The 15,326-nt window shown below is 42.6% G+C and overlaps 2 protein-coding genes across 4 annotated transcripts; both read right to left on the bottom strand.

The window, feature by feature from the left end:
- Positions 1 to 2,041: 2,041 nt before the first annotated feature.
- ikbip (IKBKB interacting protein) lies at positions 2,042 to 6,885 on the bottom strand. 2 transcript variants are annotated; one of them, XM_086202451.1, is made up of 4 exons: positions 6,189 to 6,885; positions 5,980 to 6,097; positions 3,037 to 3,258; positions 2,042 to 2,870 (listed from the first exon to the last, which is right to left on the bottom strand). In XM_086202451.1, exons 1-4 carry the CDS (start codon positions 6,377 to 6,379, stop codon positions 2,307 to 2,309), a joined length of 1,095 nt encoding a protein of 364 aa, XP_086058577.1. In that variant the 5' UTR covers positions 6,380 to 6,885; the 3' UTR covers positions 2,042 to 2,306. The 2 variants fall into 2 exon arrangements, with proteins under 2 accessions (XP_086058577.1, XP_086058576.1); XM_086202450.1 differs by lacking the exons at positions 2,042 to 2,870; positions 3,037 to 3,258 and adding an exon at positions 3,327 to 5,319.
- Positions 6,886 to 7,194: 309 nt separating this feature from the next.
- On the bottom strand, positions 7,195 to 14,982 carry arfgap3 (ADP-ribosylation factor GTPase activating protein 3). Of its 2 annotated transcripts, XR_015112478.1 has the most exons (17): positions 14,806 to 14,982; positions 14,034 to 14,152; positions 13,840 to 13,912; positions 13,052 to 13,183; positions 12,892 to 12,972; positions 12,695 to 12,788; positions 12,549 to 12,608; positions 12,412 to 12,458; positions 11,906 to 12,057; positions 11,679 to 11,810; positions 11,458 to 11,583; positions 11,215 to 11,358; positions 10,635 to 10,761; positions 10,168 to 10,255; positions 9,711 to 9,835; positions 9,548 to 9,619; positions 7,195 to 8,913 (listed from the first exon to the last, which is right to left on the bottom strand). XR_015112478.1 is itself a non-coding variant. In XM_086201946.1 (16 exons), the coding sequence occupies exons 1-16, from the start codon at positions 14,872 to 14,874 to the stop codon at positions 9,602 to 9,604; spliced, it is 1,587 nt and encodes a 528-aa protein (XP_086058072.1). In that variant the 5' UTR covers positions 14,875 to 14,982; the 3' UTR covers positions 7,195 to 9,601. The 2 variants fall into 2 exon arrangements, 1 of the variants encoding a protein (XP_086058072.1); XM_086201946.1 differs by having other exon boundaries at positions 7,195 to 9,619.
- Positions 14,983 to 15,326: the final 344 nt, after the last annotated feature.

The raw sequence follows: 15,326 nt of genomic DNA, 5'->3' as shown, positions 1-15,326 counted from the left end.
GGTACATTTTTATGGGTTACATCACGACGAGGGATGGTAGGTTGGTCAAAACAACAGCATATTAGAGGCCCGATAGGAGATTTCTCTGCGTCTTCATTGAACGTACTCATCTAATTCTATCCTGCCAAAATACTGATCAAGAAGAGAAGAAGAAGAATCAGCCTCGATATGTCGTGTGCACAGTTTACGTGTTCTCAAGCTAAACCGCCAACATTCATAACGTCGTCTTTTGTAATTTAAAGTTGAATTCAGTGACAGGGAAAGACAAATGGCCTCTTTTTTTGAAACGTTGACATTATGCGTTTAGTTTAGCCCTGAATTGTCTTAAGGCCAGGAGGCGAAGCCTGATGGCCAGTTGTGACTGTATTTTAATCCTCTTACTTTCTGCAAGACACAATTTTAAACTAGAACAGCGCGTTAAAACCCATTCTATGATGCATCATATCATTTTACAATAAGTTAATGCGCCACATTCTTCTCCTGTAGCGTCTTTGCATCCATCAGGCAAACGAGGGGCGTGCTCGTAATTTGATGTGCCACATTTCATTCGGGAATTATGAATCAAACTAAATTAAAAATTGATTAAAGCAGTAAATCTGGAGAGGTCACTTATGTAATCGCGGCTGCGCTGCTTTGTCATGAATCGTCGAGAGCTGAAATCGTGAGATCCATCCGTCATCGGCTTGTATTGGCATTTGGATGCAAATAAACACACCGTGGTGTAGACGGCCCAGTTGAGGCGGGGCACGACAGGTGGCGCATACCATAGTTTGGGAAGCAAACAGGTAACTCAAGTCACGCAGCACCTCAGTGTTGGAGGTGAATAACCTTCATCAGGAGTCACCATCCAAGTCATGTGACTGCATCTGGGGGAGGATCACGTGATGACGTTTTCATATTAGACGCTTCTCGTAGTTCTATTTTTTACCTCGCCCGTGTGCGTGTGTGTGTGTGTGTCCTAAACTAATCCAAACACAACTTACATAAGAAAATAAACAGGTTGGGAAGGTGGGTGAGTTTAAAACCTCAAAATGAGTCAGGAGAATCAAAAATCCTGCATCAAAAGAGCTTGATGTTGGAGGAAGAAACTAGAATGGATTTCCTCAAATGTTTGGAGCAACGATGGGTTCTAGCATTCGTTTTCTAATCGGGTTTCTGGAATAATCTCTTAACCTGGAGACTGTCGCTCGACCTGTCAGTCGTCACTCACATTCTGTTGCCCACCCCTTCATTATCACTTCAACAGCACAGCTGCTGACATGAAAAGAAGGTGTGTAGGTGTTCCATTTAACTGCTAGAAGGGTTATCTTTATGGAAACAGATGTTTCGGGTCAAAATATTTGACGCTTCGACTGAGTCCGTTGCTCATCATGTGACCTGCCACCTGCGCACTACAGGCTCTCAGGCCTGATGCGTCATATTCTAGGCCCTGAGGAAACATCCAATTGAACTAATTTCAGGGTTTTATTGATCTTTCAGAAATGGTCACTGATTAACAGCGCAAAAAAGGCATTTTACACAGAAGCCGAGAGTGTTGGATTTTCATTTCCTTTCATGGGGGAATTCACACTCAGCCTCCACTGTTGTGGGCGTCTCTCGTGACCTCTTGTGATTGGCTCCCTGCTCCGTATGCAAATAAACCCCTGAATTACTTACATTTGCTTTGAATCCACGTATTTACCCGGCAGTCTGGCCGCTCGCACCTACGTGTGGCTTAACCCCTGCAGAGATGAGACACAGTATTTGGTAAGATCGCTTAACACTGGCGTTGAGCTTTAGTTGTAGTTCATTCACACCACTAGGTGTCACTATACCATTTGAGTATTGTTTTGATGTGAAGTAGGAGGGAAGTGACATACAGGAAAAGCAGGAAGTAGTCTCCCCTCAGTGAGTACTGCATGTGTACATCCAACATCTGTTTCATGGTTTAATGTCTTTTTCTGTGCTCTCCTATCTTGGCGCGTCTGATCGGCCTGACGCTCACGAGCTGAGCGATGGGTGATTATCATCAGACAGAGGGATTCAAAATATGGACAACAACTTCATTTTGGGACAATCACGTTTTAGTTGGCGAATTCGGACCTGTGATGACAAGATTTTGTGAATAAATACTTCCAGAAATGACAGTTATCTGAGCGTTAATGTCAAAATATACAATTTCACAACAAGTGAAAATTAAACAAAAAAACAACAAACCCACACAAACACCATCTTTTAAATCATTACAGCCTCCCGACTGTTCATCACAGTGGATGAATAAAGTTTTATATTTATTCAGTTTTTGCTACAAAGGCTTATGGAGGTGCTCATGTCGGCTGGTGCGTCTCTCCGATCTCAGAAATGTCGATTTCACGAACTTGCTGTGTCATAACGCTTAAATCTCCCTCAACGGCGGTGAGGTTAGCCAGCGTGTGTCTGAGCTCGGTGATCTCTTCCTCTCTCCTGGTCAGGTCCTCCGCTAGTCTTCCAATGCGAAGAGTCAGATCTGACAGCTGAGGTTCGAAGGCGCCAAAGTCACGCTTGATAGCGGCAACCTTTGGTTTAAGGTCACTGGCGAAGGTCACCGTTCTGATTAGGCGAGCTCGGCCGCTCTCCAGCTCCCTCAGCTGGTCGGACAGCTGTTTATCAGCGGTGGCGAGTTCCGAGATGCGACGGCGGAGCTGCTCTATGGCCTGAGCGTTACGTTCGGATGAAGAGCGAAGATTTTGGACGCGGTCGATGCTGCTGCCCAGGAGATCCCCGATACGTTTGACCATGCTGTGCTCCACCTGGGCAGTCTTGTCCTCTAGCTCGCCCACCTGAGTTAGAAGAGACTCCAGCTCAGAGCGCAGGCCGTCCATCCTTCGCACGTCCGTCCTCACTGACGCCACCTAGAGGCGGAAAAAGAGAGAAACCCATTAATGCTTCAGCACCTCACAGATTATGAGCAACCTCTTCCTCACCAATTGGATGACGATACACAAATGATTCATTTTGCTGCACTTCCTCTTCCTCCCGTTACAGAACAATATTCTAACATCAGACAATCAGCGCTACCTTGTTAGCGAAGTCTTTGGTGATAGCAGAGGTGCGTTCTTTGATCTGATCTACGGCGTCCGTCAGAGTGGCGAAGCTGCCCTGGAGCTGAGCTCGTTTCTCAGTCAGCCCAGCGGCCCACTCCTTCAGCTGGCTGACGTCCCGGTCCAGACCCCCCAGTTGAGACTGCAGACCCCCACGCTGGCCCCCAAGACCCTCCAACATTAGCTGGACACTCTCACACTGCAACGGGACAAACAGAGCGGGCAGTGTTGAGCACTCGGCGGGAGACTTCACTGATGCTTTTACACACACACACACATACACACACACACACACACGCAGGGATAATATCAAATATGAGAATCAAAAAGTTGGACAAACAGGAACTTTACTGAAAAAAAGGTGATTTTATCAAATCAGCTCAGTGTCGCCATCGCGCTGCTTTCATGCCCAAACGCATCAAGTGAGATTACAGGAATAAAAACACACAAAACATGTTTTAGGTTGCGTTCACACTTGTAGTTCAGTTTCACACAAAAATACATATAAATGATATTTGGATCCTGAACCTAACTAAGGAGTTTGTTGCTTGAACCTAAAGACTTAGGCTTACCCTTAGACTACAGAAAATTAAAAATAAATACAAATAAGTTACAAAAAAGAAGAAGCCTATAACAGCAAAGCCACAAAACCACACAAAAGACACTCAACAATATTTGCACACTGATATCAGCAGATATCGGTTATATTTGTAACCTATCAGTCAAAGGGGCAAGTATCGCCCAGTTTTGGCCAAATTTCTACTTAGCAACAGATGACAAGCAACTACATGATAAATATATAATTTATGGGCTTTGGTTTGTTTTGGATGTAAAGAATTTTTTTTTTTTCAAATTCAACAATGTTTAAATGTTTTTTTTTCCTCCAATATGTATTAAAAGTAAATAGCGTATAAACTTGTTTCCATCCAGACGTTAAGGTGAAATAAAACTGGTCACATCAGCTGTCGGCCAAATCAGTTCTAAAATGTCAGCATAAAAATACAATATTGACCATACTCCATCCGCCGTAACTAAACTGGACCACAGAGAAGAGTTTGTTTCAAACTGAGAAATAGAAATTTTAGCAATAAAAGTTCTTCTGTTGACATTAAACTTTGGAAGATTCTCCATCGGAGCTGCTAAGCTCTTTGTGAAGTTGCTGAAGAATTGTTTCCCTTCACGCTAAACAATAGATTCTTTATTTTGTCGTCATATTTCGCAATAATAAACACTTTTTATAACAATTTTTTTTAAAAATTGTTTGTTTGTTTTTTTAAAATCGCTGTCTAGATCAAACAGCATGACTGTATCGTTCCTTTTCCTGAGTCTCGGGCAAACTGTGACATCATTCAGTGATGTCATCCTGAAGAGGTTCGTCCTGCTCTACCCACTCCTCATCCTCCTCCTCCCACGGCTCCTCCTCCTCCTCCCCTTCATCCTTCCTCTCTTCCCCATCCTCAGAGTCCTTCTGGCCCTCAAGCCTGCTCCCTCTCAACACCATGGTGAGTTCATGGACCGCCTCTTTGACCACGGACAACTCGTTCTTCATCTTCAGGATGCTGTTGTGAGCCTGCAGCGTGTCCAGCTCCTGTCGGATCTCCAGGATTTCATTGAGGGCCTTCAGCATGCTGTCCTCTGTCCCGAACACCTGCAGCGTCACCTCCTCCAGCCGCTTCTCCGCCCCGCTCAGATCGCTGCCCAGCCTCAGGATGGAGCGCACCGCCTCCTCCACCTGAGGCAGGTGCTGCTCGCACTCCTGTGCCCGGGGGATGTGCTCCTGTAGCTGAGTCTTGAGCTCCTCCTCCCTGTGGGCCAGACTGCTCATCTGCTCCTCCAGCTTGTGGATTTGCTTGGTGTTCCAGTCCAGCTGGTCCCGCGCTCGCTTGGCGTCCTCCTCCTCGGTCCGCTCCAGAGCTCGGGTGTTCCTCTTCGTGCTGTCCTCAAGCTCCTCCAACCTCTCCGCCAGCAACTTGGCCCTCCGCTCTGCCTCATTCACCTTCTCCGTGGCGCTGGAGTGAGCTTCACGTGACTCGGCCTTGAGCACCGCCAGCTCAGAGGTGGTGGTGGCCAGGCGCTCCTGCCACGTCTCCGTGACATTCAGGAAGTGAGTGTTGACCGATTGCAGATCACGGGAGGCAGAGTTCTCATCAGTTTGCATTGCTGCGATGGTCGTGTGGAGGTTAGAAATATCCTGTTGGAGTCTTGTTGCCAAGGAGACGGTGGAGAGCGCCTCCTGGAGGTCATCCTCGGAGGCAGCAAGCTGCAGCCGCAACACAAAACAGGAGGGCTGTTTCTGTGGGAGCTCTAAGGTCTGCAGTGTTCTTACATACAGTAAAACTCATGCACATGCACACACACACACAAACACACACACACTAGTGCAACATCCAAAAACCATCAATTACCGTTGGTGTCATGATGCCTCCATTTGAGTTTTTCTAAGTCATGTAAATGGATTCCCTCTGAATAGATTTTTGAGGTGGAAATTTCTTTGTGATACATTTTTTAGCACCTTGACTAGCAGCAGCTTTATTCAAAACAAAAAAGTCATTTTATTTTATTTAGTCTAGATTTTATGAACAACTTTCAGATGAACTCCTGGGTTTTGTACATCTAATTTGGAACAAAGCAGCGTGACCTCGCAGCGTCCATCACCACGTCTTTCAAACACTGGTGAAATGTGAGTGGAGGTTATCTGAAATCGAGTTGACGCTGAGTGAACAGCTGAAAACAACCTGGCAAAATAACAACAACAACAAAAAAAATTCCTTCTCATGTTTTACAGAAAGAAGTAATCATCTCGACAACTGAGGCTGAGGATATTTCCGTTATTTAGGCGAACTGACCCTTTAACTTTCCACTCCTTTTTTGTTATCCACCCAGCATCTGAGGTTCGACCTCCACTATGAATGAAACTCACCTTTTTAGAAACCTTCAGAACTTCTTCCTCCATTTCAAACAAACTCGAGGTTTTCCCGTCTAACAGCGTGTACTTTTCTTCTATTTTGGAAAACCTCTCGTTCTGCTGTACCACCACCCTGGAAGCGAGGAAACATGTTACTACAGGGAACCTGAATCAAGTCAAATACGTGTGATATTACTGGGTTTTTTCCCCTCCCCACAACTTACCAGCTTAGTCCTGCACAAGCCACTAACGACAACAAGCACATCGAACTTTTAAAATCCAAACTCGACGGTTTGTTAGCTCCTGTCTGGTTCCCAGTTTCCGTCTTCACTTTCTGCTCTTCGTCTTGGCTTTTTTCAAACGTTTCCTCATTTGTTTTTGGAGTTTTCTTCCTCTGTTTCACTTCAGAAGGCATTTTAGTACAACGGCAACAACCTCTACAGTGGAAAAAATTAAATAGGACTAGTTTCCCCAGAGAGGGGAGAAAAATTTATGTATGTTTACACTCACAAGTTTTCTTTACGAGTATTATAAGACAAATGTTTCGCTGACAAGTTCATAATATACGGTAACGGAGTAACAGAGGTTAACAGTTAGATGTATGCTAACACTTCTGGACCATGCTAACACATCTTTCCTTTTCCCCGGTTCCTTGGAAAAAATGCTGCCTTCATATCTCACTGGAAACTCGTAAATTACATACACGGCGAACGTCGTTAGATTAAAACCGTTCTCGTGACAAAAGTAGCCGGGTTTATGACTTTGTCTGATAGATTAAGTGCTATTACAACAACTTCAGATAAGGTCGTGACGTTCACTTCTTCTACGGCTTAGCTCATTTGGTAAAAGGAGCTGAAATTGTCAAATTTCCGTCAGCAGCGTGGGAACATTGAAAGCATCAGCTAGCCACGTAAGCGGCTGCCAATATTTGCCCTGCAGACCGGATTAATGACTGCACATGAAGCTAAAACTTTGTTAAATTCATGGTAATACATATTCTATCTTACGTCTTGTGCACATTTTTCTTCGTAATATTTTTATCTTTTTATTCATATGCTGCATTTTGCATGTTCGTTTTAGCTGCGGTCCTCTCTACAAGTGAAACTTCTACAAAAACACCCTGCTAACAAACATGTTTAAAAGTTTTTCGTTGGAAAAAGAAATGGAGAGACATTCCTGTGACGTGCAGACTCACTAATGTAGACAAAAAAAAACTAAAATACAGCAGGAAAGTTAAGCACAGGCCATTTATTTTTTTATTTTTTGGCATGTTTCAAAAAGTGTCCAAAATGTGATTATCAATAGCTTTCTATAAATGGTATTCCAAAGCCCTGTACATCACTTTATACAGCAGTTCATAACCTACTGTACAGATTTTAAAAGAACACCTCTGTTATTCCATTTAAATTATGGGTCTTAACAAAGCAAAGGCCATGTTACACTGCTCTTCCTCTTCCATGTAACATTTTTTAACGCGAAAGACACTGACAGCATTGTAAGACACAGACAATCTTACAAATATCAACAAACCAAACCCAAGCTGGACACATCAACTTATTGCAATACAGTACATTCAAGCAAAAGCTGCCATGTGCAATCTTGATCAAATTATGTGCAAAAAAGGTAACGAGATGACTCTACTCTATTGCAATAATAGTTTAGGATTAAAACAAAAATCTTTGGGCTAAGGCTTAGAGTGATGAAGTAGACAAGTTTGGTCGTCCCTTTGCCGGGTTATGGTTTTTTATCTTTAACAACGCAAACTCCTGAGAGAATAAAGCATACAGAAAGTACTCAGTAATCTTTCTGTATCTTAACTCTGCAGCATAAAGAAAAACTGAGGTTAGCATCATGGCAAACCCACCTAAACACTGAAGCACAAGCTGCCATTAAGCTGCTTTTGTATTGCTTTTAAATGAAATAAAACTGTTAGCATAGCGCCATTAGCAGTGCTACTTGTGTCCCAAGACCTCTATTACATGTATATTTGACAGAATGACCTGGGCCTTGGGAATATTTTTACAGCATTAAAAATGATTTTGAAGGCCCAGCACTTCTTCTTTACAGTGGGCCAAAGTTGTTGTATGGTAGCCCGAGAAAACAAGACAGAAGTTAAACACACACCACATCAGGAAACACCAGCCTTCAGGGGTCCGTTGATACCATTAAATAAAGGGGGCGAACCGAAGCATTAACCACAGAACAAACAGGACAAAAATGAGCTATTGTAGTTACAACCCAGCACATGTGAGGCATCCTTCTAAACCCAATAAATCTGTCTGAGGCATCGATATAAGTTTGACTCCCTGCAAATTTAAGAGAGAAAAAAATAACAGTGCAACAGAACTGGACGTCAAGAAGCGCAATTAATTTGCTTCTTTGCAAAGGCCTTAGATGAGGAGTTTTTGCTCTTATCTGACGGATAAATAAGAAAATATAATCAGGAGGCTAATAGCTTACATTGGCCAGCCTAGCTGTACCTGTCAAACTCCACCAACCAGCACCTCTAAATCTTATAATTATCTGGCTATATCTGAATTGTCTAATTCATCTTAAACAAGTGTAGAATGTTTTTAAGAATGGAGGTTACCTGCCTACTTCTTGGACAGATGCATTTACTTTCTGAGGTCTTTTCTTCAAGGCTATAAGAGTCTGGTGGCAACCCTCATAAAGGCTCAATGCGTCATTTTTACACTTCAACTTTTATACAAATTAAATAATCAGGGCAGCTTTAACAATGCTAATTTTCAACAACTGGACAGGGCCAGCCACCCTCTCCCCAGTTTTACGCTAAGCTAAGGTAAACTAAGCTAAGCTAAGCTAACCAAACCAGATTCCAAGTATTGCTTCATATTGAAAAGGAAATCAACATTTTTGTGAAATGCGTTTAACTATTACTTTAAATGTAGGATTTCTGAGCTGCTCAGGCTGTTGGCGAGGTCTTCTGTCCTACAAAAACCAACCACACATTAGCATTAGCAAAGAAGCTAATATGTTTATGAGGTCAATAGCAATTTACTTAACTGAACAAACACAACTGAGGCACACACACAAAAAAAAAAAAGGAACAAAAAAAATACAGTTGCCCAAGGCCTCCTCAGTATCAGTTGCTAGGCCTGTCAATGGAGGAGAAAACATAATTGCACTTTGGGGACAGAAAGGACACTTTCAAACCAAAGAAACACTACAAAGTGCACATAACGGACAAAAAATGACCCATGAAACAGCAGAATAATTCTGGCTGTTTGGGTTGCGACCTCTTCAACCCCAGGAATCTAAACACAACCCCCTGCTTCATAAAACCTCTTCTGCTACATAAAGTATTCCTAAGTATTGAACCCCAAACCCCTCAAAGCAAAGTAATGCAAACTAAATATTCTTCATGACCCATTAAGATGCCTGCAGTGGAGCACAATTCCACTGAATATTGCGAGTCATCTGGACTCATACGACTTCTGCTGCGTGTATACATTTGTTAATAGAACAACTAGATATAGATGTATACAGGCTTATTTCAGGGCGTGGGGGATTTCTGATAGTGCTGATTGACCTTCTTCCTCTCTGTCTACATGAGGATGCACACCTCACTGAGAGAGGACACCTGCTGCTGGACCTCGCGGGAGACGCGCAACGTTGCTCAGGAGTTGTAGTGATCCTGAAAAATACAATTAATAATGTAAGCCGTTCATATTCATCAAGCGAGGCAGGACCGCTTATCACGCTTCACGAGGTGTCGAGTTTCTGACCTGAATGGAACTCACGACGCCGCTGGCCATGACGGAGAGTTTTCCTGCCATGGAACGAACTCCCAGTTTGAGCTGTGACATGTCGGGAGCGTTGGGCAGCACGTCGGTCAGACGGTACGAGCTTGCTGTTGTTGAAAACACAAGAAGACGGACAGAGATTCGATTGAGTCCCTTCGTGGCTGTGTGAACATTATATTCATTAATAACATGGGTAACACTTTATAGTAACAGTTGGTACTCATTGTTTAACTGTAAACTAATGTGTCCAGTGCTAATTTGGTATCATTTTAATTTTAAACATTGCAGCAAAGAGACTAAGAGCATTCATAAATGTTAAATATGACTAATTAATGCTTATTAAGCACTCCTGTACTTAATTAAGCATTAACTTACCTTTGTCAGCATACTTTTAGTGGGATTTTGGTGCACTGATGATGCAGCTGTCTATTCACCTTACCTGTCTGTTTCTTTTGATCATCGAACAGATCAGCTGAACTTATTGCGGAGCTCCCGGAAAATCTCTCCAGTCGAGTTCTGGTTTCATACTAGAGAATAAAAGAGCGGAAACTATGTTTCAGTGAGTACGAAGACTTCATGAAGGTTAAGGACAAGTGTGTATGTAGTACGCAATGGCATCTAGAGGTGAGGCTGAGCAGAGCAAAAATGACAGAAATACACAGAATGTGACTGATACAAGCACAATGGGTCTAAAAAGGACATCAATAAAATCTCTGCCTGCTGCAGGTTGATTTGATGATTTACACGTTCAAATAAACACATCAAGTGTCTGAGACAGTGTAACGTAAACAGCAGGTGAAAGCAATCCTGGAAAATTCATACTAGCGAGGCGCAAATGCCTCCCACTGTTCCTTTAGATAGAGAGAACTTTGTTGCATGCAATGATGCATGTGTTGATTTAAGTACCTCAGAGTCGTCTTGTTTTCCAAAGAACATGTCAGAGGAGATAGCTTTGACATCACTCCCAAACTTTTTCTGAGCTTCTCCCGTGTCTGAGACTGGCACTGGTTCTGGTTTTCTCCTGGCTGTGGGCCTGACAACAAATAATGATCACAAGTGAAAACAGCTCTGACTTTTAAAGCCTATTTTACGCATGGTTCCCAGCAAATTACTGGTAACGCCTTCAAAGTTTTACTTGGGATTTTCACGGGCCGTTCCACACCAGAACATTTCTGTATTGTCTTTTCACACGTGATGTTGCAAGATCACCTGTGGAGGGCAGTGATACACACTTCCCAATAACATTCCTGTTAAACACAATGACCTAAAGCCCTTTTTAACATGGAAAAATGTCCCTTGACAATTTTTTAATCCAGAATGTGTGAATAAAGCAAAACTTTTCATTAAGTAGATTCTAGGTACAAGAGAAAGTTTGAAAATGACCACAATGTGGTTGTAAATTGAATTCTGTACTGTGTAGCAGTACAAAAAGTCCAATTCAACTGTTTTATATACTATCAGCAAGCCCCAACACAGCTTCTCCTACCTGTCATCAAGAGATGGTATAGTAGAAGACAAATAGAAGTCTGGCTCTGGTTTCTTGCTCTCCTTCAGCCAGCCTCCCTCGCCTCCATCTCTCCATCGGGAGGAGAAACTATCAGAGGATTGATCTTCAAACTGGCGCAAGCTCCTGAGGAAAAAAGTTCAGAATTAAGTCTTTTTTCAGAGTCATCATAAACTAGACTACCGTTCTGGTCTTGTAGTCAAGAATTAGGAGGCAGGATCTGACCCAGAATGAAAGGATCCCTCATCGTCATTATCATCAGTGAAGCGTCGTCCCCTGCTGGTCTTGGACCCCTGGGGATTCTCCTGCTGGATCACGAGCATGTTTGATGTCACCGAATGAGAAACTCCACTAAAAACCATAATGAGAGGAACAACACATGAATAAATAAAAAGGCACGGTGACATCTCATGGAAACTTTTATAATCAGCTCTTCATCAGTGTACCTCCTGGCGCCCAGACCCATGCCCAGCCTCTCAGCTTGCTCCTTCTTCTTCCCCTCCAACCCCTTCAACTTCTGCTCCTCAATTTTCCTCTGCTGTTCCAGGTCTTTATAGGCCAGTCGCATGGATGCAGCACTGGGAGGCAAGAAAATGTTTGAACTGAAACCTGAGGATGCATGGATCTAAAATGAATCAACACGTTAGGACCAGAGACAAGGAAATGCTCTCACATAGAGTCCACAGATTGAGCATTCTTGGCGGCACCAGCACCGCTGTCTTCTCTCTCTCTGAGCTTGTCAGCAGCTTGAGCCTTCTTCTCCAGCTCAGAGAAACTCTGGCTGCTCACCTTCTGAGCACCCAGACCGCCCTTCTTGGCGGCCAACTACAAGCAGACACATCTTACAATTAATTGCACACTTACAATACACAATCTGTCTAGTTACTGTATAAATAAATACAAAAGATTCATCAAATGTTTATCCGCTCAAATTTGTTCTTAATACAATTTTAGTCCAAAATTTAGTCTTCAGACAGGAAGCAAAGCTTGATGACTATTTGTAACTCCTTGCTCCGGACATCTATGTGCTCCTCTTGTAACATTTAGGTCTTTTAAGACATTTACCAGAGATACAAAATAGATGTCCTGAGCAAGGAGTTACAAATGGTCATTCAGATTGCCTGCTTACCTGTAAGACTAAATTGAGGACTAATTAAGTCCAAGTAGTATTTTACATACCGTTTTCTTGGAAGCAGCTGGCTTCTTTTTGAGAAGAAAGGATGAATCTGGAAACGGGTAACAAACGCTTTAGTTCAAATTTCTAAACAAATCAAGAGAATTTAAAATCTATTATTACAACTTGAATAACAGCAAACCTGTGTTTGTTTTTGGGGAAGCACTCAACATTTCCACGCTGGGACCCTCCTCTGAATTACCTGAAAATGTTTATCATATATCAGACACAAACTATGTTGAGATTTGAGTCTTTCTAGCAACATTATTCAGCAGTAACACTACCTACCATTTTTGTCTTCCTCCTTTTCTGCGATGGAAAGCTTCCCTGACGTGGTGGAGCTTAGGCTCATTTTAGCCATGTTTAAATTTTCTGGAACTTCCTGAGGAATGCAGAGACACATTTAGTAAAATTACTCATCACCAATCAGTGCAGGCAGCGTCTTTGATTGTGGATTGATAACACCAGGGAAAGCAAACTGATACCTGTGAGTGGAGACTGAAGAAATCCACCTGCTTGTCCTCCGGTGATGATGGCGAGTGAGGAGCCAGGCTGTCGAGCCATAACTGTAGGAAAGATGAGCAGAAATGTGCCACTCGGAAAAAAAAAATCAACCATAACCTTCAACAAAAAGACTAAGATTACCTCAGTGCCATGACGTCTGGTGGCTTGGGTGGCTAACGTCTTAATTTTCTCTCTGTACAGCTGAGCAGCTCGGCTGTTGTACTTGGCGTTGGCGGCGTTGGCTGTGCAGCCATGCTGATCAAAAAATGCAGTCTTTTGACACAGGAAAGGAAACAAAAAAAATACATAAAGTTATGAAAGGTAACAGCCAAATTCCTGTTAAAATGTTCTCTAATTTAGCATCTTCTTGGGGGGGGGGCAGAAGATGAGCCTCCACTCAAATCCTTGTCGACCTATGATGTAGGTTACACCAGGAACCATGTCGAGGCTGTTTTATTTCTTTGTCATTTATTCCCTCTCTGCCTTCTGCATGACTGCTCTTAACGATGACAAGACATTAAGAGTTCCAGGTCTTGATCCTGAGCCCTGAGATGGGCTACTGAATCAGGAATATCAGGTACAGATACTGATATCATTCACACAGATTCAGACTCAGCAGACCTCAATCACAGATTAGATATTGTAATATGGTGCCAAGCCAAGTACGAATCCATACACAGTTGGAATACATTCAAATTTGTGTGTTGCTTTGCTCTCCTCAAAAATAATAATTGCTGTGTGGTTTACCACAGCCTCAAGATGTTATTTAATCATAATCCAAGTCAGTATCAGATTCAGTGAATCCAAATTGGAACTGAAGAAATGTGGACTGGTGCATTTCTACTGGACATTTCACTGGTTTTGGTTCTTACACTGGGATGATGGTTGGATTTAAAAAAAAAAAAAAATTTTAACAAGCAGATACTCACCGCACTAGCATTTCCTCCCACTTGCATACATCTTAGCTGGTACCATGACCAGTTAAAGTCCAGTTCAGTGGACCTATTCAATAAAATAATGTAGAAGTTTAGACAGTGTCATCATATTAAAGCTGGATTTTTACAGTTCGTCTTAAAATAAAAAAGTAGTAACTTTCCAATGAATATCCTTACTTGCCACTTACCTGATAAAGGACAGGTGCACCCCCAGAGACCTGTGTGTGCCAGAGCAATCTATACAAACGAACACACCATAGGTGATGCTGGCCCAGCTGGGGTTTTTAGCTGCGCAGTCGAAACAAACCTGGATGGGGGTGGAAGCGCACAGAAACATATGGCAAATGTAAACAGGGAAGGCTTAACGCGGTCTCATTGGACACATAAGACTATCAGATATATTGTTCCTCCTCATAAATGATTCTAAAATCAATAAAAAGAGAAGTGTAACAGCGTAGGACGTCTGCCAGGTCTTAAATCAATATTCCCGATGGTGCACGAGCTGGTAGCTAGCATAAATTCAAACAGCTGTTATTGAATTAGGGTTCAATTTCGCGGTCAGTTGGCTTTGAAATGCGGGTCATATGTCACAATAGCGTCTATATTGCCAACATATATTATTCCGAGTAGAGCATAGCCCTCGAGTATGGTTACAATTACAAATGAAACCATTAACATTATAGCTAACATCAACTGTCACAATGAAGCTAGCTCCGCTGTCAACCACTTGGCAAGCCCAGTTACAGGTCGCGTGTCTTCTGTTTTAATTTCTTGCTGATGTTAAAACAAGCAAATTTATCAGCCAAACAGACTCATTTAGAAATGTATACGAGTTACACATAGAGTTTTTAATGAAGTTGGCAAGTTAAAGCTAGCCGTGACGCTCCTAAAAGTGCGACGTGTCAGAATTTTTGAGATACTTCCTTGTCAGCTTAGAAAGGTCCGCCGTCTGAAACTCACCTTATTCGTCGGAACTGAGCGTAGCCGCTTGAAAATAGCAGAAATATCTTGCTTGCTTGGCTCTGTCATTATTCTACCTGTCGGTGGTCGAAAAGGCTCATGGAAAAACAGCAGTTTTGTTAAACAATATCCTGACTTTATACACGTCAGCTAGTGAACATCACCGCCCAGCTACGATTGGCTGACAGGCACCCGTGCGCTGTTATGATAGTGAGGTATTCTGGGAAATGTAGTCTTACCCTGCTCAACTTTTCTGGAGAATTCAGCTTGAAAACAACACTTTTGTTTAGTTATTTTAGTTTTCTCTGATTGCGCTACGGCTTAAATACTCATAGCAATCGTTTATTAAACAAAAAGACATATTGAAAATATTGTTTCTCAACCACTGGGCTGGGGAACATGGGTGGGCCATGGGGGCACTCTAATGACAACAACATGCTTTCAAATAAAGCTCGCTTTTAGCATGGAAAATCATTTTTTTAGGAGAGTATTAATGTCAACGTATGAAAGTATATGCTCAA

This window comes from Aulostomus chinensis, chromosome 4, assembly GCF_037954235.1.
Source record: "Aulostomus chinensis isolate RoL2024-O1b breed Wild chromosome 4, RoL_Achi_v1.0, whole genome shotgun sequence".
NCBI lineage: Eukaryota > Metazoa > Chordata > Actinopteri > Syngnathiformes > Aulostomidae > Aulostomus > Aulostomus chinensis.
Note: the sequence above shows the minus strand (reverse complement) of the source record. Positions and strands in the feature narration are given on the sequence as shown.